Source organism: Eptesicus fuscus, chromosome 18 (assembly GCF_027574615.1).
Source record: "Eptesicus fuscus isolate TK198812 chromosome 18, DD_ASM_mEF_20220401, whole genome shotgun sequence".
NCBI classification, from domain to species: domain Eukaryota; kingdom Metazoa; phylum Chordata; class Mammalia; order Chiroptera; family Vespertilionidae; genus Eptesicus; species Eptesicus fuscus.
Genome location: NC_072490.1, coordinates 55,251,231 through 55,276,977, shown reverse-complemented (window position 1 = coordinate 55,276,977; position 25,747 = coordinate 55,251,231). Strand labels below are relative to the sequence as shown.

Below are 25,747 nucleotides of genomic sequence, written 5' to 3'. Positions count from 1 at the left end.
TATATGGAAAACAAAACATAGCCACTGTAAAAAATATCAAACAACCCTGAAAAATGCATGCTGGAAGAAGAAATGATCAAATGATCACTGAAGTATCATCTTCCTCACTGTGAATTCTTTCTTTAAAAAGTTTTAAAAATTAAAATATAGTTAATATACGTAACATTAGTTTAAGTTGTACAATATGTTCATTCAGCATTTATATGCCTAATAAGGTGATCACCACAATAAGTCTAGTAACCACCCAACACCCTACAAGGTTATTTTTATATTATTGACTCTATTCCCTATGTCTTACATTATAGTCTGTGACTTACTGATTTTATAACTGGAAATTTGTACCTTTTATTCCCCTTCATGTTTCTCACTCTTCACCCCATCCCCTTCCCCTCGGCAACTATCAGTCTGTTCTCTGTCTATGCGTCTGTTTTTGTTTTGTTTGTTTAGTTTTTGGATTCCACATATTAATGAGATCATATAGTATTTCTCTTTCTCTGTTTAAATTCACTTAGCATAATACTCCATTCATGTTGTTTCAGATGTTAATATTTCATTCTTTTTTATGGCTGAGTAATATTCCATTGTGTGTGTGTGTATGTGTGTGTGTGTGTGTGTGTGTGTGTGTGTACCACATCTTCTTTATCTGTTCATCTACCAGTGGCCACTGAGGTTGCTTCCATATCTTGGCTATTTTAATAATGCTGCAGTGAACAGAGTGTGCATGTATTTTTGAATTAGTTTTTTTATTTTTGATAGATAGCCATAAGTGGAATTGCTGGGTCACATGGCAGTCCTATGTGAGGAACCTCCATACTGTTTCCCATAATGGGTGCAACAATCTACATTCCCACCAACAGTTCCTGAGGATTTCCTTTTCTCTACATTCTCAACAACACTTTTTTTTTTTTTAATAGCCAACCTGACAGGTGTGAGGTGATTTCATTGGGATTTGATTTGCATTTCCTGATGATTAGGGATGTTGAGCATCTTTTCATGTGTCTGTTGGCCATCTGTATATCTTCTTTGGGAAAATGTCTATTCAGGTCCTCTGTCTAATTTTAAATCAGATTTTTTAAAATGTTGACTTGTATGAGGTCATTATATATTTTGGATATTAAACCCTTGTTGCATGCGTCAAAATTGCAAATGTATTCTGCCATTTAGTGGGTTGCTTTTTAATTTTGTTGATAGTTTCCTTTCCTTTGCAAAATCTCTTTAGTTTAATGCAGTCTCATTTGTTTATTGTTGGTTTCATTGCCCTTGCTTGGGGAGACATACACAGAAAATTATTACTAAGATTGATATAAAAGAATTTACTACTTATGCTTTATTCTAGAGTTTTATGGTATCTTGTCTTACATTTAAGTCTTTAATCCATTTTGAGTTTATTTTTTAAAATAGTGTAAGAAAGTGGTCTAGTTTCATGTTTTTGCATGTAGCTGTCCAGTTTTCTCCACACATTTATTGAATAGATTGTCTTTTCCCCATTGTATGTTCTTGCCTCCTTTGTCATAGATTAATTGACCATGTGAGAGTGGGTTCATTTCTGAGCTATTTATCTTGTTCCATTGATTTATGTGTCTACTTTTTTGCCAGTATCAGACTGTTTTGATGACTATAGCTTTGTAGTATAAAATCAGTGAGTATGATACCTCCAACTTTGTTCTTCTTTTTCAAGATTGCTTTAGCTATTTGAGGTCTTTTGTATTCCATATAAATTCTAAGATTATTTGTTCTAGTTCTGTGAAAAATGCCATTGGTATTTTGGTAGGGATTGCATTGACCCTATGAATGCTTTGTGGGCAGTTCAGACATCTAACAATACTCTAAGCATGGTGTACCTTTTCATTTATTTGTGTTCCCAGTTTCTTTCTTCAATATCTTATAGTTTCCAGTCTTTCACCTCCTTGGTTAAATTTATTCCTGTGTATTTTATTATTTTTGATGCAATTGTAAATGAGATTTTTTTCCTTGATTGCTCTTCCCAATGGTTTGTTATCCTATATAATAAAGAGGTAATATGCAAATTGACCCTTACACCCTCGTGTCACAAGATGGCCGCCCCCACTTTGTCACAAGATGGCCACCACAAGATGGCAACCCCCACATCATCACAAGATGGCTGCCCCATGTCATCACAAGATGGCTGCCCCCATTATCACAAGATGGCTGCCACAAGATGGCCACCCCCATGTTGTCACAAGATGGCCACTCCCACATCATCACAAGATGGCCAGCAGGGGAGGGCAGTTGGCGGTGACCAGGCCTGCAGGGGAGGGCAGTTAGGGGGGACCGGGCCTGCAGAGAAGGGAAGTTGGGGGTGATCAGGCTGGCAGGGGAGCAGTTAGGTGTCAATCAGGCTGGCAGGGGAGCGGTTAGGGGGCTATCAGGCCAGCAGGCAGAGTGGTTAGGGGCAATCAGGTAGCCAGGCAGGCGAGTTGTTACAAGCCAGCAGTCCCGGATTGTGAGAGGGATCCCAGATCAGAGAGGGTGCAGGCTGGGCTGAGGGACACCCCCCTCCCCCAGTGCATGAATTTTGTGCACCAGGCCTCTAGTTAGTGTATAAAAATATAACTGATTTCTTTTTTAAAAATATGTTTTTATTGATTTTAGAGAGAGAAGAAGGAAGAAGGATAGAGAGATATAAATATCAATGAGAGAGAAACAGCGATTGGCTGCCTCCTACACCCCCCCCCCCCCCCCTCCACACACTGGAATTGAACCAGCGACCTCTTGGTTCTTGGGTTAATGCTCAATCACTGACCCACACTGGCCAGGCCACAACTGATTTCTTTTTTTTTTAAAAAAATATTTTTATTGATTTCAGGGAGAGGGAGAGATAGAAACATAAATGATGAGAAAGAATCACTGATCAGCTGCCTCCTACACACCCTACACTGGGGATTGAGCCCATAACCCCGGGATGTGCCCATGACCTGAATCGAACCCAGGACACTTCAGCCCTTCAGTCCACAGACTGATGCTCTATCCACTGAGCCAAACCGGCTAGGGCCACAACTGATTTCTTATATGAATTTTGTGTTCTGCAACTTTGCTAAATTCATTTTTTAGTTCTCACAGTTTTTGGTGGAGTTTTTTAGGGTTTTCTATATATAGTATTATGTCATCTGCAAATAGTGACAGTATAATTATTTGTAGTAATCTCTTATGATTCCTTGTATTTCCGTGGTGTCAGTTGAAACTTTCCCACTTTATTTCCCATTTTATTTATTTGAGTCCTTTCTCTTTTTTTCTTATTATTCTGGCTTAAAGTTTATCAAAATTTTTTTTCTTTTCAAAATAACCAGCTCTAGTTTCATTGATCTTTTCTATTGTTTTCTAAAGTCTGTATTACATTTATTTCTGCTCTGATCTTTATTATATCCTTCTTTCTAATAACTTTTGGCTTTGTTTTTCCTTTCTTTTCTAGTTGCCTTAGGTGTAAGGTTACATTTGTTATTTGAGATTTTTCTTATTTCTTGAGGTCGGACTATATCGCTATGAACTTCAATCTTAGAACTGTTTTTGCTGTGTCCCATATATTTTAGAATGTTGTGTTTTCACTTTCATTTGTCTTAAGATATTTTTCTTTTTCTTTGATTTCTTTGTTAACCCATTAATCATTAAGTAGCATATTGTTTAGCTCCATGTGTTTGTGCTTTTTCATTTTTTTCTTATAATTGGTTTCTAGTTTCATACCATTGTGGTCTGAGAAGACACTTGATATTATTTTATTCTTAAACTAGTGACCTGGTGCATGGATTCATGCACATTGAAAGGAAATTAATTAGAAGGTGGCTGGTGGGGTGGGACTGGGTGAAACCAGCTGAACACACCCTGGTGCCAACCTCCCACTGTCCCTCCCTGGCATCTGCGGAGTGAGTGGGGTCCCTCTGGCAGGTGGGGCCCTCCACCTGGCCTGTGGGGATTGGGCCAAAACTGGCTCTCAGATATCCCCCAAGGGGTCCCAGAGTGCCAGAGGGCACTTTGCAAAGTTGCCGTCGTACAGGGTGTGGAACACAAATGCAAGTGTGTAGTAAACCAGATTCGGGGCCAACAGTGCCCCAGCAACAACATAACCCACGGCCGAAGGTGGAATCACGCGGCCCCATGAGGAATCGGGCTCCCTCCTCTCTCGTTTTGGGGTGCGTCACCCAAGAACCACTGCTGCCGTCACTGCAGCTCAGGGGCTCCTGTGTTGAGTGTCTGTTCCTGGTAGTCAGTATGCATCATAGAGACTGGTTGGATAGTAGGAGGGACACTTAGCATATTAGCCTTTTATATATATAGATTAATTGAGAATTGTCTGTGGCCTAATGTGGTCTATCTTAGAGAATGTTCCAGTGCTTCTTGGACTTGGATGCCTATTTCCTTTGCCAGGTTAGGGAAGTTTTTGTTTCTGTCCTTTTCCCTCTCTTCTCCTGGGACTCTATAATGCCAATGGTAGAATGCCTAATTTTGTCTCAGAGGTTCCTGACACTCTCCTCATTTTTAAAATGTATTTATTTTTGGTTTTCCAATTCGGTGATTTCCACTATTTTGTCTACCATGTCGCTGACCTGTTCTTCTGCCTCATATTTGCTATTGATATTCTCTAGTATATTTTTCTTTAATTATTGTATTATTTAGTTCTGATGTTTTTATCTTTGTTGAAGTTCTCCCTGTCTTTGTCCACTCATCTCCCAAGTTTGGTGAGCACTCTTATGACCATTACTTTGAACTTTTTATCTGGTTGATTGCCTGTCTCGACTTCATTTAGTTCTTTTCTTAGGGTTTTGTCTTGTTTTCTAATTTGGAAGAAATTTTGTGTCTCCTCATTTGGCCTAAGACAGTGGTCGGCAAACTCATTAGTCAACAGAGCCAAATATCAATAGTACAACGATTGAAATTTCTTTTGAGAGCTGAAAATCGACTTCTGCGCATGGGCCACGAAGTTTCAATTGCACTGTACATGCGTGCCCGCACGTGGTATTTTGTGGAAGAGCCACACTCAAGGGGCCAAAGAGCTGCATGTGGCTTGCAAGCCGCAGTTTGCCGACCACTGGCCTAAGACTCTGTTTCTGTGTATTAGGTATGTTGCACGGTATTGGAAGAAGGACCTTTTGTATAATGTGTCCGTGGGGCCAGTAGCGCAACTCCCTGGTCACCAGGGCCCGGTTTTCCAGGGCATCCCCTGTGTGGGCTGTGTATGCTCTTGTTGTGCTTGGGCTGCAACTGTTGAGGGCACTGTGTTTGGTGGGCTGGTCTGCAGCTCATTTGTCTGATGGCCTGGCCTGCTGAGGGGTAGTGGGGGGTTGGGCTAGCCTCTGGCCTGGCCTGCTGCCACTGTTGCTGGTGTACAGAGCAGCCTCCAGGGTGGATGGCTGAGGCCTGGCACTACTATTGTGGGTACATTGGTGCACAGGGTCTGGCCCCTCAACCCCACTTTGGGGATGTTCCCAGCCATCTCCAGGAAGTGGGGACAGAGCCCCCAGTTTCCAGGCCGCCTGGGCTGCCACTGAGTTCTAGGGTGGGGAGCAGAGTGCTGCTTTGGAAGGTGGTTGGCTGGGTAGGTCCTCAGGGGAATTCTGGGTGGAATGGTTAGGAGCATAATGGAGAGTGTCAGGCAGGTTGGAGAGCAGAGAGCAAACAAAACAAACAAGGAGAGAAAGCCACTCACTATTGCCTCTGTTCCCAGAGAGAGCCTACCAAATCCCTCCAGCGGTCACCCTAAAATTAGTCAATATATCTCTTTCGCGAATGACCCCTGTGCTTTGACTCAGAATGAGTGACTTGTGCACAGACCCTGGGAGGGAGGGTGCTCATTTTCCCAGAGCCCTCAGTTTCTGGAACACAAGCCTTGCTGGTTCTCACAACCAGATGTTAGGGGCTCCTCTTCCTGGAGCAGGTTCCCACGCTGGAGAGCCCGAGGTGGGTCAGATGCCTCACTCCTCCAGGCGGCCTCCAGGTTGTGATATCCCTCCCACTGTGGAATGCCTCTCTGCTGACCCCTCACCCATCTTAACGTGGCTTTTTCTCTATAGTCTTGGTTGTAGAGAATCTGTTCTGCAGTTAGTTTTGATGTGTTGGTGGGAGGAGGTGAGCCCAAGATCTTCCTGCTCTGTCATCTTGACCTCACCTCCATCCTCTGACATTGTTATATACAGCCTATATAATAAAAGCCCAGTGACCATTATGGCAGAATGACCAGAACAACCAGTCGCTATGATGCGCATTGACCACCAGGGGCCAGATGCTCAATGCAGGAGGAGGGGGAGGTGGGTGCAGTGAGGCCTGGAGGCACATGCTATGGCCCAGGGATCCCAGGAACCGCAAGCCCAGAGCTTGCTTTCCAATAAAAAAAATAAATTGGGAAAAAAAGCAGCTGATGCTGCCACCCTGGGAAGAACGGCTCCAGGAGGGAAAGGCCTCCCCAGGATCCACCCAGCCTGGCTGGTGCGCCGCGGGCTTGTGGGGACTCACTGGTGACGTGCACGCAGTGCAGCCTCTCCGACTCCAAAGCCGGTCACACCGACAGGTGCTCCCTGTCCAGCTCCATGGTGGACGCAGCGCTGCAGGGCCACCTCAGCTCCGACTTCCAGCTTCTGGCTTTCTGCCCGCCCCTTCATATACTATGTGTGCTTGGGGTCGTGGCTTCGGCCTCCCCAGCCAGTAGCACTGCAGCACAGCCTGAGAGGCAGCAGGACACAGCCACCAGGGCTGGCTGGGCATTGATTTGGCCACTGACTGACGTCCATATGCAGTTACACTGTGTGTTTACATTTGTAGGGAAGCAGGGAAGCCCATTCCTGCCACCCGCCTCACCTTCTAGGCTAAGAAAGGCCTGCTGAACTCCGTGTTTTCCCCCGTCCAGAATCAAAACCTCTTGGAGATGCATGATCCCAGCGATGGTCCCCAACATACACTCGGTGTCACTGTCACAGACATTCCCAGTCATTACAGCCATTCCTTAGCCTGCAGTGCCCTGCTCCACCCACTGCCACTCCTCACCTGTCTCCCCCTGAGGACCACCTTATGTTACCTTATCTGAAATGTGAGCATGATCTCAAACGCCTGCTGTCAATAGCTCCCTTGCCCTACCTTTCTTCCTCTAAAAACCTTGCATTTTAAGATATTTGATTGATTTCAGACATGGAAATAGAGATAAAAGTATCAGTGATGATAGAGAATCATTGATTTGTTGCCTCCTGGGATTGAAACCTCTCCTGGCCTCTCCCTCTACCCCTCCCCCGGTCAGCAGGCCCCCAGTGGTGGCGAGGCACTGAGGGAAGGAGGGGGGAGGGGGGGAACTGTGGGGTGGTGGGGTGCTAAGGGCAGCGTCGACGTTTGGCGTCTGTTCCTTCTGCACCCGGCCCGGTGACCATCACCTCCTCTCCTGACTCTGCCAGGGCCTTCAGGCTCTGATCGGCCTGGCCCTGATCACCCGCCAGGCCTAGGGACCCCACCTGTGCACGATTTCTTGCACCAGTCCTCTAGTTTGCATGTGAAATTGCACCAAAATAAAAAGTTGCAAAGATTCTTAGGCAGCATAGTATGTTGGAAAATGTAGCCATGGCATCATTCTTGTTCTTGGTGATGTCCTTTCCTCTTAATGGCCTTGGGTTTGTTTTTCTCCCCCATTACCTACCAGGTCAGCATCAAGTCAAGCAGGGGACCTGTGAGGTGGTTGCTGTGCACAGGTGCTGTAACAAAAACCACGTAGAAGAGCGATCACAAACAGTCAAGTGTTCATGTTTTCCGGGACAGGTTGCCGGCACCACTCGGGCTCAGCCTTCCTGTGTTGAAGGTAAGACCTTTCTGGTCTGTTAATCTAATATTGCAGGAAGGGCCTACAACTACCAAGAATCTCCCAACTTTACTGTCTTTGCAATGCAAAGAAAACTAGGTTTATTCTAGGTCAGTGTTACCTCAAAAGTGAACATAAATATAACTCCACAAATTTCATAATTAGTAAGGTAGGTTAGTAATGATGTCTCTTATGAGGTACCAGTGGGGAGTTCCATTACTGGACAGTCAGGAAGACGTGCTTTGATTTCTTCTGACCCACTATCCCATCTGCTTCCTTAGGCACTCTTCTTCCTGCTCTCAAACCCTGGACTCAGCCTGGTTTTCTCACCTTATATTAATGTTATAGGCAAATATTTCCTTAATTTCTAGTTTATTATTATTTTAACAAACATTATAAAGCATCTTCTTTGGTGCAACTTCTCAGAGAACAATTTGGGATTGTGTATTACTCATTTGTTGTTTCCAAATCCTAGCAGAATACTATGCCTAGCAGAGTGAATGATTCCTTTTGATGTCCTGCCTTTTCCCAGGAGACACCTTGTTAGAAACATGAGTTCCCAGGAGAACAGCTATGAGCTTAAGTCTTGTAGAGTTTCTCTACAGTTGCATGAAACCTCCCAGAAAATGAACTCTTTCTGTCTTATCTGATGCACATGTAAAGGTTGGCAGTTAAAGCACATATGCACCCACACACAGACACACACGCACACAGACACATGCCCACACATACGGACACACGCACACAAACATATTCTTTTTTTAAAAAAATATATTTTATTGATTTTTTAGAGAGGAAGGGAGAGGGATAGAGAGTTAGAAACATCGATGAGAGAGAAATATCGATCAGTTGCCTCTTGCACACCCCCTAATGGGGATGTGCCTGCAACCAAGGTACATGCCCTTGACTGGAATCGAACCTGGGACCCTTCAGTTCGCAGGCTGACGCTCTATCCACTGAGCCAAACCAGTTAGGACCATATTCTTAACTGCAGATCTATTGCACAATCGAAAATAATAGCTGACTTCCTCACCTCTATCCTCCAGGCACATCTTTATGGGCTGTTTGCTCACCAGTGGTGTTGTATCAGCGTAATCTCAGTTACTCTAAAGCTGGAGAGGGAACATGGAAAATTTCCCCTCAATGTTTCCTTGTCAGAAACCCTGAGAGCCAAATGTGTTGCCAAATTCAGGTGTCGTCAGATTTTTATGAAGGTAACATAGTGCATATACCATCTATTACATAACAAACCCTCTGTCTTCTCCAGTTGCACCCCATAATCACAGATATTAATATTTCTACAGTGAGGTGCATGAATAGTCATGCAGAATGGGGCAGGTAGGATGAACAGCTTCATGCTAATTCAAGTCAGGTTTTGCTGCCATCTTACAGAAATCCTTTTCATTTTCAGAGCTTTTTGGATTTGGGGATTATAGGTAAAGGATTGTGTACCTGTAAAAAAAAGGTAAATAAAGATCTTTAACACTAAAAATGCATTTAAAAGAAATTTGCTAAATTCCTATATCCCCAACTGGGACAGTGTATTATGTATTTCCTCCATCAACTGCAGCCAAGTCATAGCCATTCTGTCTCCTTGCTCTCTCAGGCCAGTCCACTTTTCTCCACCCCACTGTCACCCCCACAGTCGAAGGGGCAGCACCACATCCTGCTGAGCTTACTACCCCCCAGGTTCCATTCCCCACCCTGTAGCAAGAAAGATGCTTCTAAAAAACAGAACTGATGATGTCACTGTTATTCTTGAAACCACAGTTTGGTGACTTCCAGCTGATTGAAGAATAAAATCTATCTTTGGCTACTAAGTCTTATATATCTAAATCATGTTTTACAATAATCCAAGTATTTTTATTTTAATCCTCACTTGAGGATATGTTTATTGATTTTAGAGAGACAGAAAGTGGTGGAAAGAGAGTGAGAGGGAAACATCGATGTGAGAGAGCAACGTGGATCTATTGCCTCCTGTACGCACCCCAGCAGGGTATTGAACCTACAACCTAGGTCTTGCCCTAACTAGGAATCGAACCCACCTCCTGTTGGTGTATGGGCAATGCTCCAATTAATGGAGCCACCTGGCCAGGGCAATACTCAAAGTGTTGGTACCTGGAAAATAGGAATGGCATAGCAATTACTATTAGCATATTTCTCTTAGTAAAGGGAACATTAATACCTTACCCTAAACTAGCTTGTTTTATATTTGGGCAAAATGCCCTTTGGCCACCACCCTAAGGCTACATTTATCTGTTTGGACAATATATTTTTCTGTATATATGTGTGTTTAAGATAGATTTGTGGAAAATGTGGTAGATTTTTAGATGAATGTGTTGTACACAAATGGTATCACATTGGATACTTCTTAATCCAACCTGCTTTAGTCAATAGATAGGCCATAATGTATACAGCCGTTCTTATACTGAAGGGATGTTTTGGTTGTGTCTGTGGCAAATCAGCAGCCTCACCAGCTAACTGCCTGATTTCCCTAATGTCATATGGTCAGGAGGTGATGGGGACCGATTATTGGGTGTCTGAGCTGAGTGTGTGCAGCAGAACCTTCTGTGATGATGCACGTGTTCTCCTTTGCATCTCTGCACCCACATGTCATGATGTGCGTGTGTCCAGGACGATTGGTAGTGACTAACCACATGTGGCCACTGATTATTTGAAGTGTGACTAATTCAAACTGAGCATTTGAAATATGACTAGTACCAATTTAAATGGAAACTTTTGACTAGATGTGCCTAGTGCAGGGTAGGTTTTATGTAAATATATAACTTCAGAGCAACGTTTGTGGCCAGAGAACACCCAAACTCTGAAAGCTGGGTTGTGATTTTGTCTGTGTATTTCTGTTCCCTGCACCTGGCTTTGCCTGGCAAACAATTGGTGCTCAATAAATGTTTACTGGATCAAAGTCACTGAGGAGGTAGGAAGTTGTAGTTCAGGCTTTAGTTAGGATATATTTCTGTTTTCACATGCCCCTGATCTTCTAGTCCTTATCTGAATATATTTCCATTAGGGCTTTTTAGTTTTACCTGCTTAATCTTTATCCCATAATAATTATGCAGTATCATGCTGCTAATTGGCTTGTGGAAAGACCTGGTCTCTGCTGATAGGTTCCTCTTCTCTTATTTGTCAAAGGAATAGAGAGTTCCTCTGATCTTATTTGTCAATAAGAATAGAGAGGATCTGAAATATAAAATTCATTTCAATTTACATTTAAATTAAAACAAAGGTGAGAACATGTTGGAGCAGGCACTAATTAATGTTGGCATAGAAAGTGGAACAGCCTCATGCATTTTTATTAATCCACACCTCATTTTTTTTCATTGCTTTTACATAAAATTATAGCTTTTATAAGTTAAACAAGGAGAACAATTAGTTGCCCCCCATCAAGCTTTTTTATTATAATGAATTTATGAATCTCCCTGAATTATTGAAATGTGTCTTTAATACACATTTGGGATTTGGGAGAAGGTCTGGGAATTACTTGATTGAAGCTATGCTTACTTGGGTCCTGAAGCAGACAATTGTTCAGCTGGCCAGCATTTCCCCCTTTGAATCTTCTCCTGCACTCACAGGCTGTTCAGTGGTGGGAACTGCATTCTACACATTTATCAAAATACAGCTCTACAGGGATCATGCTGAGTGGTTTATGATAAAATGAGATAAACGAGTAGTACAATGAAGCTTAATTTATTTTTTCAAAGGGAATGCTTTCTAAACAGTGAGTTTAAAAAGATTAATAAGACAGGCTTAAGAATGGGAGGCAGTTACTTTATAAACTTTTTTATTGTTTTTAAATATTTTTGTTGAGCCGAAACCGGTTTGGCTCAGTGGATGGAGGGTCGAACCTCAAGGGTCCCAGGTTTGATTCCGGTCAAGGGCATGTACCTTGGTTGTGGGCACATCCCCAGTGGGGGGTGTGCAAGAGGCAGCTGATCGATGTTTCTCTCTCATCGATGTTTCTACCTCTCTATCCCTCTCTCTTCCTCTCTGTGAAAAAAAAAATATTTTTGTTGATTTCAGAGAGGAAGGGAGAGGGAGAGAGAGATAGAAACATCAATGATGAGAGAGAATCATTGATTGGCTGCCTCTTGCACGCCCCTACTGGGGATCAAGCCTGTAACCCGGGCATGTGCCCTTGACCGTTATTGAACCTGGGACCCTTCCTTCAGTCCGCAGGCTGATGCTCTATCCACTGAGCCAAACCAGCTAGGGCAACTTTTTTCTTTTTTTTGATGATACCTGAATTTTTCTGAGATGTCGGAACTCGCTTGCTTTGTTATGAGGGTTACTGTTCGCACTGGAGGCGATGTCTATAGCTCTGACTGTGTGAGATCCAGGTCTGTCTTACAGCTGTAATTTCCCAGGGGTTTCTCATTGCGTGTGGTTTCCCTGGCACTTACGATGAAGCTGGGTTCTGGGCTTTCTCCGGTCATCAGGTGAATGCCAGCAAGGTGTACTTTGCAAAAGCACTTTGTGAGCTGAACGAATGTATCTGGCATGTGTGAGTTCATTCATCAACTTTTAATTTAGCACCTTGGTGCCTGGCGTGTCCTAGATGCCAGGGGAGGATGGTAATTAGACTCAGGTCCTGCTTTCAGGGAGCCCACACTTGACTCAGAAGATGGACAATTGAATTCTAGACGGTGAAGGGCTCTGGGCAGCGCAGAGAAGGGGAGCAGTGGTGAGACTTCACCAGGTCGGAGGGCTCTGGGCAGCGCAGCCACGTGAAGCACATGAGAACAAGAGGGGCCACCTGGGAGGTGGAAGAAGTGCAGTCTGGCTTGGACATGGCAGGGGACAAGCCTGGAGGTGTAAACAGAGCTGTGGGTATTCGAGGCCTTAGATACAATCACATTTTAAAATTTAGTGGCCACCTGCTGGGAATTTGTATTCTGGGTTGGATAAAGCAGTGGGTGCCAGTAAAAAAGGGCATGAAATGCTGTGAACAAAGTTCATTAAAACAGTCCAAGATTTCTGAGAGCGTAGGTTTCCAAGCGTTAGGCTTGTGGCGTTGCCCACGGTGGGGGCATGGAGTAGGCGTCTTTTAACGAGCCCCAGTTTAATGAGGTCTGATGAACAGCTAAGCCTCTCATTTGGGCTGAGTATCCTATATAATAAAAGGCTAATATGCAAATTGAGCAAACAGAGGAACGACCGGTCACTATGACGTGCACTGACCACCAGGGGGCAGACGCTAAACACAGGAGCTGCCCCTGGCTCATGGCTGGAAAGTGCAGCAGTGGTGGCAGGAGCCTCTCCCGCCTCTGTGGCAGCGCTAAGGATGTCTGACTGCCAGCTTAGGCCCGGGGTGTGGGCCTAAGCTGTCAGTCAGACATCCCCTGAGGGCTCCTAGACTGTGAAAGGATGCAGGCCAGGCTGAGGGACCCCCCCTACTTTTCCTCCCCGCCCCCCCCCCCCCCCCCCCGCCCTCCAGTGCACGAATGTCATGCACTGGGCCTCTAGTATCTAATAACCACAAATAATGGTTTTCAACCAGGGTTGATATCCGACAATGTCTCGAGACACTTTGGGTTGTTACCCTGGGGTAGAGGGTGCTACTGTCATTGGGGAGGTGGGGGCCAGGCAGGCTGCTCAACATCTAACAAGGCACAGGATAGACTCTCGCAATAAGGGATTATTGGCCCCAAATGTCAATAGTGCCAAGGTCAAGATACCCTGCCATAGAGGTCCTCACTCCAGGGGTATGTACTTGTGTGAGGGGGCACTTGGCCGAGGAGGACAGACCTGATCACAAAGGGTCCGGCTCTGCTTCCCACCATGCCTCGCAGCGCTCCGTGCACAGTGTGGAATGACAACAGCGAGTGTGGAGCGGGAACAAGTAAGATTCCCGCAGCAACATCGTAGTGCTGTCACGACTGCGTTTGTGCTTGCTACCTGTCAGTCAGGTTGGCATGGCTTTTTGTCTTAAAAAAGAAAAGAAATACACATCGGCAGGGCTTGCCACCTAGCAATCCTAAACATTAATAAATGGCTTAATTTTTTGAAGAAGATTGTGAGTGTCTTGAAATAACAATGGTGACAGCAAAATAGCTAAAGCAGAAACACAGAACCTCAGAGAGTATTCTGGTGGCTACTTCCATTTTCCAGATGATATATAATCCGGGAAGATGTTTTCTGCATCTTCCTGTCCATGTGTCAGTGTGGAAATACATCTTTCTTTGGAAAAGCCTTAACTCTGTGTAAGTACAACTGAGCTAAGTCAACAAATGGGAGGCCAGCCCTTGAGCAGCGAGCCTGTTCGCTGTTAGTCTTATTCAAAGGTGGGCTTATCTAAGTAGCTACATAAACACATATTGTAAGGTGTGTTTAATGGGATGATGTTTGAGATAAGGGATTTAAAACAACCCAAACCTTCAATGTATTTGATCCATCAGAGAGCAAAGAAAATGCACCCGAAGCAAACTACCTGATTGGACACATTACTTTTCCCCCTGGAACATTTATAGAAAGTACCAGTCACTTCCGCAAAACCAGGGTCTCACTGTCTTTTTCTTCCTTTCTGCATAAAATTTGAAACTTACTGCAGATTGGCATCTTTATGGTTTCATAAGTAAGGAAGGCATGAGGCTTTTAAAATAATTAAAAAGAAATGGAAGTGGCAAGACATTCTCATTTAAAGTATGTTATGATATCAACAGAAAAAAAAGTAAGCCTCCTACAGATGTATTTCCTGTGGGCACAGGCTCAGGTAAGGGGGCGGCGCTCTGCGGTCCTTTTAGTGTAATCCTACTCCCTTCCTCGCCTCAGCCTGGCCCTGCACAGTGTGCCCAGACCTTCAGCCCAGGCTGTTCAATCCCCTGCTCACCCCCAGGGCACACTCTTGGTTGGTCCGCACCTAGTGAGCTCCTTAGTCCATCTTTAATTCATAAAGGAATGTGCAGCTTTCATTTTGGCTCCTGTGGTGGCGCTCATGCCTGTCTTTTCTGAGAGAACATTTGCTCCGAGTCTTGCACATGAAGCTCCGTCGGGGAGCAGGCACCTGCTCGGGCACCGCCCTCCGTGCGCCCTGCCGGTGGCAGGACAGGGCTTGGGCAGCGGAAACACGCTCTGTCCAGGGGAGCTCGCTCTCTCGCGGAGGCTCCGTGAGTCTGTCTCTGGAAAGTCACTTCATGTTTTCCAATCAAATGAAAGAAAACTGGTGAGTAATTTCATAAGAGCTTGATCGTATATACTTCCTTCTTTTATTTACTTAAATAAATTCTATGTAAATCTTTAAACAAAACACTAGGAAAACAATATTCTTTTCTGTAGTTAAGAACTGGTATGTTTTTTCTATGCTGAATGCCTGAATCAATCCATCATTTCTCCTCCTCCCGCGCCTTTGCGGGGGCCGGCATGAGAGTGTTCCTGGTCCCCAGGAGTCAGCAGGAAGCACTGACATTCCTCTGCCGCGAAGTGGAGACAATGTGATGCACTCTGTTTTCCTCTGCAAAGGATGGATTCCCAGATTCCTCCCCGCACTCACCCCTTTGGACTATACAGCGCTCTGACAGTCCTCGGCCTGATGACCCTTCTGAGACTCACGCCTCACCTGTTCTTCTCTTCCACACCCCTTTCCGCCCACATCCTTTCCTACTGCCTGCCAAGCGCACTCTGCTTCGGCGCAGGTTTCCTGGCTCACTGCCCTGCCATCCTCACACACTGCCCGTGGCTCCCTCCTGCGTGGAGAACCCGGTTCAATCTAAACCCGGCCTCGGAGCCCTGGAGATGGCTTTCTAGACCACCCTCCTCGGCTGAGTGCCCGGCACGGCCTTGCTGACCCCTCCCTTCGGCCGCGTGGTCTGCTGGCTTCCAAGGTGGCCACTCACTGTCCATCTCTCCTCCTGCCCACAGGACAGGTCACTGACCACGTGCTCATCCAGGCTTCTTCTGACTCGCCCACGTGGCTCTGATTCCTCTGAAGAGGATAGAGTCCCCTGCTGAGGGAAAGCCAGGGGCTCGGGAACAGTTTTAAAGATAAGATAAAGTATTTTGGATTCAGCTTTAATGCTATATAAATATAACTGAGCTCTGTCAACATTTATGGAACTTCTCCAGTCCTGCGGATGGTATTTTAAGTTGAGGGTTGAGAACCATCTCTTACTTGTCTTTATATCCACTTGGGACCAACCCAGGGCATTCAGGAATAATGACTCAGTGGCAGCTCTATAAACTTGGCCAGACGCTGGGGAGCACTTGTTAATCTAAGCTGTTGTACAGTGTGGCCTAGGAGACAGATGGGTGGAGAGAGAGCACCAGAATCGAATACCTCCTCTCTCATTTAACTCACGTACCAAAAGCCCTGGTGTTTATTCCTGCAATCTTCTGCTTCCACTCCCTGCTTCTGACGGTTGTTGGGACAATAGAAAGAGGAACAGTAGGCAAAAGTGCTTTGAAATGACAAAACTCCATCTAGTTTGAAGATGAGAGTATTGTGATATCTGGGGCTGGAAAGAATACATGTTCTCAGGTTCCCCCAATGTGTCCAGTGGCGGTCTCTCTCTCAGAAAAAATAACCCATTCAGCTACGTTCCTTCTCAGTGTTGGCGCCTTCTGATTTAACTAGCAAGTGGTTATCCCAGATCGCAAAACGGCCTTACTCAGGTTATTGGTTTTGATGGGACTGATGGGATAGGAGCTCAGGATTTGGCCAGAATCAAGAATGGTGGCCACTTTTCTGCATCAGGGTAGACGCAGTGTCCGGCCACCACAGCTGATAATGAAACCGTGCTGTGCCCTCATCACACTGCACTACAGTCGCCTGACAGAGGAGCCTGCATGTACTGGCTCGCTGGGTCACCTACTTTCATCCCTGATTCCACACTAGGGCTTGTTTCCCTAGAGATCCCTGGTGTGAGGGAGCGGCTGTATACAGTGGTGGGCAAATGGAAGCATACAGTTCATGTGGAAAATAATACAGTAATTAATAAATAGCAATACAAGAATAAGCTCTGTTTCATGTACTCACACCTGTAGACCTGCTTTCGCCCACCTGTATTTCCAGGTTGGAGCATGGGTGCAGGGTCAGACTGCCTCCATTCAATGTTGCTTGACTCTCTTCAAACTATGTGACTTTGGACACGTCAATATCTCTGGGCCTCAGTTTTCTCTTCTCTGTAGAATGCAAGAAGATAATTTTTAACTTCAGAGGTACAGCTATGTTGAAATTAGAAAATGCAGGGAAGCCAATTAGCATGCCAGGCCCTCAAGAAAAGGATTTATAAAGATTTGCTTGAACTTGAATTTCAAACTTCTCAGGCAGCAGTAGTTTAAGTGAAATCCAATGGAGGATGTTTTCTATTAGCGTTGCTGTTTCAACAAGAAAAACAGGGCTAAGATCCTCTCTATTTCTTCCCCCACCCTCCCAGCTTCCCGGCCCCAGCACCCTGTCCGGTACCAGCCTATTGGCTGGGCTCACCCTTAAAAACCAGTCACAATCCTTTTGTCCTTTGATTCTGTGGGAACAACCAGCCAAGTTGATGGTACTTTCTTCTTCTGCTTCTAAACTCAGAGAACTGGGGTGCTACTTTCTGCTCCATGGGCTTAAAACACAAATGCTTTTATTGGTCGATCCCTGCAGGCATGGTGAGGTAAAAGGAAATGAACTCACAGGTGAGCTGGCTAGTCTAGAATGTGGGCATTGAGGGGCTATTGGGGCCCCCTGTGTTGCAATGCTCAGCACCAGCTGGGAAGGATGAGGAGATGAGCACCGCGTGGGTTGGAAATGTTGACTGCTGTTAGTCTTTGCTATTGACAACAAAAAAAGGGTATGTATGGGAGTGGGGTGGGGGGCAATGGGAGATATGGACACATGTAATACCTTAATCAATAAAAAAAAACTTGAAAAAAATGTAAATCTAAACAACAACAACAAAACCATTAAACATAACTTTGCACCATCAACATACAACCTACCACCAAAGATGAGGACCGCAGTAATAGCTATCGCCTTCCGAGAACGTAAGGGACTGCCCCAAAGCCAGCCAAGACTCACATGAATTAGCTTTATCCTTGACATCCTGTGGCGAGGTTCTATTTTCACCCCCAGTTTACAGATGAAGAAAATGAGGTGGAGAGGAGTCAAATAACGAGTGCAATGTCACTTGTAAAAAGTGTCACAGCCAGGTTCAGACCGAGGCAGGCCTGCCCTGAAGCGTGAGATCTCACTAACTCCACATGTCAGTGAGGCCGGTGTGCTCCTCTGTATTGAGCTTCCCGTTATCCACATCTGCAGGAAGAAGCAGTGTCACACGCATTATTCGGCCTTTGTCTTCCAGCGTCCATCGTGGTTCAGAAGTGGTGGTGTCACATGGATCCCTGTTTGGAAGGAGAGGATTGCAAAGTGCTGCCAGATGACTCAGGTTGGGCCTGTAGCAGTGGCAATAAAGTCAAAACTACAAAGGCAAGTACAGACAAAGCAGCCGCATGGGGCAGCCTCAGCACTATTAGCCATGGCCCCCTTGGTGTTATCTGGCCATTGGTTAGATTGGCAGACTTGTATGGGCAGTGCCACCCCATCTGTGACTTTGGCCTTTCTGGAATGTCCTTTCCCCAGCATAACTCTTTATGTCAGACTAGAGGCCCAGTGCATGAAATTCGTAGGGTCCCTAGACCTGTTCGGCGATCAGGGCTGATGGGGCCTTCTGGCTGCCTGTGGGGGCTTCCCTTTCCCAGCTGCTGGCTGCTGGCTGCTCGCTGCTGGCTGGGGCCTTCCTTCGTTCCGTGCCGCCCCCTGGTGGTCAGCATACGTCACAGCGAGTGATCGAACTCCAGTCTCCCGGTTGAACTCCCGAGGGGACACTTTGCATATAAGCCTTTTATCTATATAGATCATATTGAACAGTGACTAGGACAAATAAGCTGATGTAATATTTTATATCCAGGGCAGTGGGAGGTCATGGAGTCATTGTTGGTGGCGGAAGGAGGTTAACACTCCCATCATTTCTAGGGCTCCACCTCTAAGCCAATCCCAATCCACTTCCAACCTATGTAAACTCTGTGTGCTTGCCAAGCACACCTCACCTTAAAAGAATTCCATTGTCCTTTTCCAAGCAGCCCCTTTCAGCCATTTCCCTAACCCCTTCCTAAATAAAAATTTTGGAGTTACTGATGACCTAGGGTCGTACATCCATCAATGGTAAATTTTTTCCTTCACTGTATTTCTTGTAGACTAAGAAATGACATTTCAGGAGATTATACATGTATTGATTTTTACATTTAAATATGAAACAAGACCATGATCATAAGCCATGTTCCAGAAAAGAATGTTTCTAAGTAGCCTCTTGCCACAGCACTCCCTCTCTGTTTATGTGCGACCAGGGAGGGCATTTGCAGGAAGCGAACCTTCAGGGGCATTTTGGCTGTGTGTGGGGGAGATGAGTTTGCTCTCGCTAAATCCTCAACGGAAGTGACATTTCATTTGGCTCTTCAGAAAGTGGTAGAAACATAATACAGTTCCCTAAGCTATCATGATACTTAGCTGCTTTTTTTTTTTTTTTTTTTAGTGATATGCCACCTGAGAATAATCTCAAAGTCGTAAAACTTTGTTTCCTTTATTAATCCAAGTCAGTGCGACTTGGACTGCATAAAACATTTTATGTCTTTTATGGATCTTATGCAGATGCAGTAACTCATTTGTGGAGCTGTGGCCAGCTTCTGTGCAGAGCGTGGCACCCACAGAAACGATTTCTGTTTCTTAAAATCAATGCTGACCTCACGCCGCAGGTGAGACAGGGGTCCTGTGAAGGCAGAGCTGTGGCCTCCCTGGAGGAGGGGTATCAGCTACCTAACAACATGGTTCCCACTTTCCTTAGGCGGTTCATCCACGACAGCGTCAAAACAAGGAAGGGCTAAAAAGTAGGCTTGTCTACAGTAAGCGGCCTATGTCAGAGTTTTATTTTCCTTTAAATGCAAATAAGGAAAGAGTAAGCAGTTGAGACATTAACAGCCTTAGGTGATGGTATGGGAATGAGAAGGGATGGTTCCCGAAGCCGTCATCTGTTCTTTCCCAAGCACAAAGGTTGGCATTCAGTTTATTCTACCCGTGGGATTTTCAGGGTCCCGAGAGATGGTGCTTTATTTCTTCTTGTGGGAAAATATAACTGTCTCTGCAATCCCACCTCCATTGTCATTTTCTTTATTCTGAGTTGCACTGCCTTCTCGGTGCCATATTAAGTGCCCGATGTCCGCTTAGCACCAAGGCCAGCCATTTGCCAGGACTTTCTGTTATTTGAAAATAGAAGTAAATCATACTGAATTTGGAGAATTTTCAGATTTTTACAACATCTACTAAGGGTGAAGTCATCTTTAGAGCAATAGTTCTCAACCAGGGGCTTTTGCCTTCAAGGGGGATATCTGACAGAGTCATCTGGTCCCAGGGTCATTAGTGCTGAGATTGACGACTTCTACATTAGAGAACAGTCTATATTTTCAGTAGCTCTTTGCAAGCATCCTACCTGATCCTCCTACTTCATTTTGATGGTTTCTGCTAAGTGTCTAAAGGTTTCCAGTATTTTACATTGGACAGCCAGAGGTAGGAGTTAGGAATTTAAGCAACAGGGGCATTCTCCAACATCTCTGTCAACCTCACCATCCAATCTAAGATGACCAGGTCCTCCTGGTATTGTCCTCAGTGGCCCTTTAACGGGTGGATCCCTTTCTCTCTGTCTCCTGGGCTGTCGCCTTGGGCCATCTTCATCCTCTTTTGCTACCATGTTATAATAGTTTTGGTATCCATTGCTATAGAAAAGTCATCTTGGGAACTTGTTAGAAGTACCCTGTTTTGAGCCCCACCCCTCGGATATTCTGGGACAATCAGCCTGGGTCGGGCCTAGAAAGCCACACTAGCAGAGTTGTTGGGGTGATTCTGATGAACAAGCTGGATGCAGGAAGCACTGCTTCTGTGAGCTCCCCACCTGCCCACTGTTCTCCCCTTTATTTGGCTTCTCCTCTGCCACCCAAGTTACCTCCCTGCCCAGATTCTTCCCTGATGAGAGACCATTAATGGGTTCGTAGGTAACAGGTGGAAAATACAAAGTATAAGCATTTTGGGAGGAACCTTCATTTCCACCCACCCAGTAGGCTGTGTGTCCATGCCCATTGCTTTTTTCTTCACCCTCCTCTAATCCCCCCCACCGCCACCTTCTTCTAATATTCCTCTTGTCTTTCCAGGTCCAGCTGAGATGGCTTCTTTCCCCTGGGTCTGGTCTTCCCTCATCCCTACGGCCAGAGCGTGAAACACTCGGTCCCCTGTCACAGGACAGGGGAGCTGATGTTGGCATGCTAGCACCCTGATCCACCAACATCCCAAAGTCACATGGACCTTCCTTGTTCAGTCAGCAAAACCAAGGTTTTACAGGAAAATAAGTCCTAAAGAATCTTCCCACCCTCAGTGTAGATGGGCTCCAAGATGAGCTGGGCATGGAGAACGAGCTTCCTTAAGGAGGATGCTTTTGAGAGTTACATCCTAGACATAGGTCAGCTCTTGGCTGTAAACACTGTTAGGTCGTCTAGAGACGATGGGGCCTGGAAAGAGCCATTTCCCGGTGTCAGCCGCATGCCGGGCACTGGGCCTTTCTCTTCAGGTCACTGTCTCCACTCTTCACGGCACCGGAGGCGAGCAGGTGCAGTTCCACACTTAGCAGACGAAGAAGCGAAGACAGACAGTCCTCCCCATCTCAGCAAATGACCAACTCAGTCAGGATTTTCGAGCCAAAGACTGATTCCTCTTTCTGTCACATCCTTTGTCCTATTCGTCAGAAGTCCTGCTGGCTTTGCCTTTCCTCATTTCAGTCAAAGCGAGTCCTTTAAGTTGCATCTGGCCGTGCGCTCCTGTGCCATCTTTGAAGCACAGTCAGGGGGAGGTCACATCCCGTGCCTGGACTGGGCTCCTTGCAGTCACCTCTGTCTCCACCGGGAAGGCTCTTCCTGCAGAGTCGGCACTCCCGCCCCTCCTGCAAGCGCCTCCCGACATCTCCTTCCCTGACCACCCTCTGCACAGCAGGCGCCTTCCACCCTCCTGCCCAGTCTGTCTTCCTCACCGATCGACTGTCCGCCATAGCACATGCCACCTTCTGACAGACCATTTGTTTGCCTGTTTGTTCAGTACTTTCCTCCAGGAAAGAAGTCAGCGAGCTATGGCTTGCCAGCCCTGGCCTCTTTTTGGAGGGCCTCTGAGCTAAAAAGGGTTGTACATTTTTTAATGGTTGAAAAAGTAGGAAAGAAGGAACATAATATTTCACAACACATGAAAATTCTTGAAATCCAAATTTCCGTGTCCATAAATAAAATTTTATTGGAACGAAGCCATGGCCGTTAGTCAATATCATGTTGTCTGTGCTGCTTTTGTGTATGAAGGTGGAGTTGAGAGCTTGTGACAGCGACTGCGAGGCCTGCGCAGGTGAGCATGCTCACCGTGAGGCCCAAGGGGAAAGCGAGCCAGCCCTGCTCCGGCGGCTCCGGGAGGACGGCCGGTGTTTGCTCCGTTCGCTGCAGTGTTCCAGCGCGAACCTGAGAGCCGTTCTATTGCTGATGCATAAACAAAGGCCTCAGTCAGTTAACCGGGAACCTGGGCTTTGAATAAAACCTGGTTGGATCTAAAGACCAGCCATGGTGACTATGCTATCAAATAACATAATTTACTTTGAAAATATTTTCCTGGTGGAGGCATATTAAAGTCCTAAGGTTTTTGCCTTTTCCTTCTAGCTGGTGTATTGATTAACCTGATTAACCTGTAAAATTTCTTATCTAAAAAAATCAAACTATAGAAACTGCTGGTTTGTTTTCTTAGATTTCAAGTGATGAGCCTGGGTGTTTAAATGAAAAAACAACAACAAACTTTATATATATATATATGTTTATATATATATATTTATATATACATTTTTTATTGATTTCAGAGAGGAAGGGAGAGGGAGAGAGAGATAGAAACATCAATGATGAGAGAGAATCATTGATTGGCTGCCTCCTGCATGCCCCCTACAGGGGATCGAGCCCGCAACCCAGGCATGTGTCCTTGTCCGGAATCGAACCTGGGACCTTTCAGTCTGCAGGCCGATGCTCTAGCCACTGAGCAAAACTGGCCAGGGCAACAACAAACTTTTTAATGTGTGTATCTTTCCAGTAACTACAGCAGTTTCATAAAATAACTTCTTTTTTAAAAATGCAAGTTAACTACATTAAAAAATAACAAAGGCAACATTTCGGTCTTGACATATGCTGATTTTCATCGGCATTCATTAGACAAAATTCCAGCACCATTAACAAAGCACGCTCAGCACGTGCGAGTTAGCCCCATGGGCCTCGCATGGGATTTTTGTAGCTCCACAAATACAAAGCGAGGACACATAATAGCACGCGTGGGAACCTTTGTGCATGTTGTCTTTGCAACCTACAAGCAGGAAGCGTAAAGGATTGAAGAGCTGATTTGGGGAGGTTGGTTATGGGTGAAGGCGCAACCTGCTAGCCTGCACACAGTGGCAGACGGGCGTGGCGGTGTGGGCAGGAAGGAGTATGTTCGGGGGCATGGGGCATTGAATGCTTACTGTTTAATTTGTTTTAGGTCACCCGGTAGCAAAGGGAGGTGTTTCCATCTCGGAGGAGCGACAGCAGGCAGAGCTTGCTTGGGTCACCGTCCTGGCCTCCTTGTGGGAAACTGTCTTGGATTTCAGCAACTTCATCTGGGCCTATGTGTGCTGCGAGGAGTGCACTCAGTTTCCTGCCTCTGCCCCCTCTCTGCTTCATCATTTTGTTACATTGAATTGTGACAGGGGCTGCTGCACAAGTGACAGCCTGCTGGCGCTCTGGGAACGCACCTCCACGGAGCCCGGGGAACGAGGAATGCACCAGCCGCGGAATGGGCCGCCCTGGAGGACGAGCGGCCTTTACAAAGGAATGTGGATATAGGTTCCGCTCAGCCTCCTCTCTCCTCTTTGACCTGTTCCGTTAGCCCTTGCATTAAAGTGGTTTGAAAGGGATCTAAGTAACAAAACCTACTTGCAGATGTAGGTTAATGAACGCTGATTCACTAGTGACGAAGACTTATTTCATAAAACTTGAAGAATAGCAGGACTTGCTGGGGTTATTGTGTGTGCATTTTACTTCTGCTTTTGATGATTGAAATGTTTTCTATTTTAAGTTAGATTAGCAGAACTGAAATGTGGTATTTTAACTTCAGTGCACCGTTGTGCTGAGTGCTAAGGAAGCAGAGCGACTCTGATGTTATATTGCCAAAGCTTTATCGTGACATATTCACCAAAGAAAGAAAACCTCCTGGGCTTTGTATGGCTAATGTGTAGTCACAGAGGTAAACCATTTAAAATGTGAAATAGGCTCAGCCGGTGTGGCCCAGTGGTTGAGCATCAACCTATGAACCAGGAGGTCACAATTCGATTCCCGGTCAGGGCACATGCCCAGGTTGTGGGCTCGAACCCCAGTAGGGAGTGTGCAGGAGGCAGCTAATCGGTGTTTCTATCTCTCTATCCCTCTCCCTTCTTCTCTGAAATTAATAAAAATATATTTCAAAAAATAAAGTAAAATGTGAAATAGTCTCTGTTTAGATCCAGAGTGACTTCTTAGATCCAACTTGTCAATCATATTAACATATTTTAACTCCTAGACAGGAATCTTGAAATGCTGAATTTTTAGACTTTAAGTGATTTACTCTTAACATAGCTCTTTCCCTGCTTGTTAGTCATTTTATTTCTTTAATTGGAAGTAAAGCCTGATTCATCTTTTTCTGGTTTGATGATTTTGCAGCAGTCGTGTCCCCACATATTCCCAGAAGCTGTTGTGAGGAAATAGACTGCAGGTGAAAGAACTGACCCAGATTTTAAATGCATAATGTTATAAGAACACACATACTACTATAATGACATGGGGTAGGTGGTTTTATATATTGAGAAATGCCAGAAACATACTTTCTGTACTATTAGTGATCCCTGTACTCCCACAATTATGGGAAAGTAGCACTATAATGTTTAAAATAGTAACAATTGCATACATTTAATTATATTCTTGCAAAAGGAATCAAAATAGATGATATCCATTTGTTCACTAAGTTTTGTTTGAATTTGACTGACTGAACGCTTACCAGAATTGTTACTCTGATATTAGTAAATTCATTCTGCTGATGGCTTATGGCATATAAGTTTTTGTGATTATTTTATTGCCTTGTGTTAACATCATAGCCTTGCAAATTTCAAATGTAAAAGTGGAAAATAACTTTAAAAATAATATTTAATGTTGGGTATGTGAACTGTATGGAAAACTTCAGACCTAAATATAGATTACCATTTTATTTCTTCTCCAAACCTATGTAGCATTAAGGAGATAAAATCTAGGGAGATTAATTAAGTTTAGGCACATTTAGGATGTTTTATGCATACTCCGCTGTCTTCAGTATAAGACCGCCCCCACCCCATTGCAAAAGAGAGAGTTAAAAAATAACTACATTTTATAGTACATGAAACAACGTCAGTCCTTGCCCACACATTAGATCTTGTGCCCCAAATAAAAGCAAGTGAAAATGGCACTGCCTCACCCCGAGGCACATTTCCAGGGTGGAAACTACTTCCAGGGGATAAATGGTCCATTTGGGAAAATGGCAGGTATCAAAGTGGCCACTGCATCCATTATTGCTCCAAAGCATGCTGTTTGCCTCTTTCGTAAGTTAGCCCTGAAATGGGGCTTCATGAGGAGCATTTCAATGTTATCATTTCTAGCCCTTTTCTCTTGGGAAGTAGAGAGGACACTCTTCGATGTTTTCCAGAATTTAAAGCAGAGATAAAGGGAGTCAGGAGGCTTTCAGTGCTGCTGGCATTAGGCCCTCTAACTGCGGCCCAGGTGGTCTCAACACCCCAGATGCTTCCATTCTTACACTTGCAGGCCTGAGCTGCCCAGCGAGAGCCATCAGCTCAGTCGGGTCTCCCCGTAGGATCGGGGCCT

The 25,747-nt window shown here is 45.2% G+C and overlaps 1 protein-coding gene across 3 annotated transcripts in view; it reads left to right on the top strand.

Annotated features, from left to right (window-relative positions):
* TAFA4 (TAFA chemokine like family member 4) overlaps positions 1-23,771 on the top strand; it is a 110,838-nt gene extending 87,067 nt beyond the window's left edge. The window contains exons 3-5 of one of the 3 annotated variants that reach the window (XM_028129178.2): positions 7,631-7,786; positions 18,082-18,206; positions 23,364-23,452. In XM_028129178.2, coding sequence (XP_027984979.2) covers positions 7,631-7,786; positions 18,082-18,206; positions 23,364-23,375 — 293 coding nt within the window. In that variant the 3' untranslated portion in view covers positions 23,376-23,452. Of the gene's footprint in view, positions 1-7,630; positions 7,787-18,081; positions 18,207-23,363 lie in introns of all 3 variants that reach the window. The other 2 variants (XM_028129177.2, XM_054729656.1) reach the window with 2 other exon arrangements.
* The last annotated feature ends 1,976 nt before the right edge of the window (positions 23,772-25,747 follow it).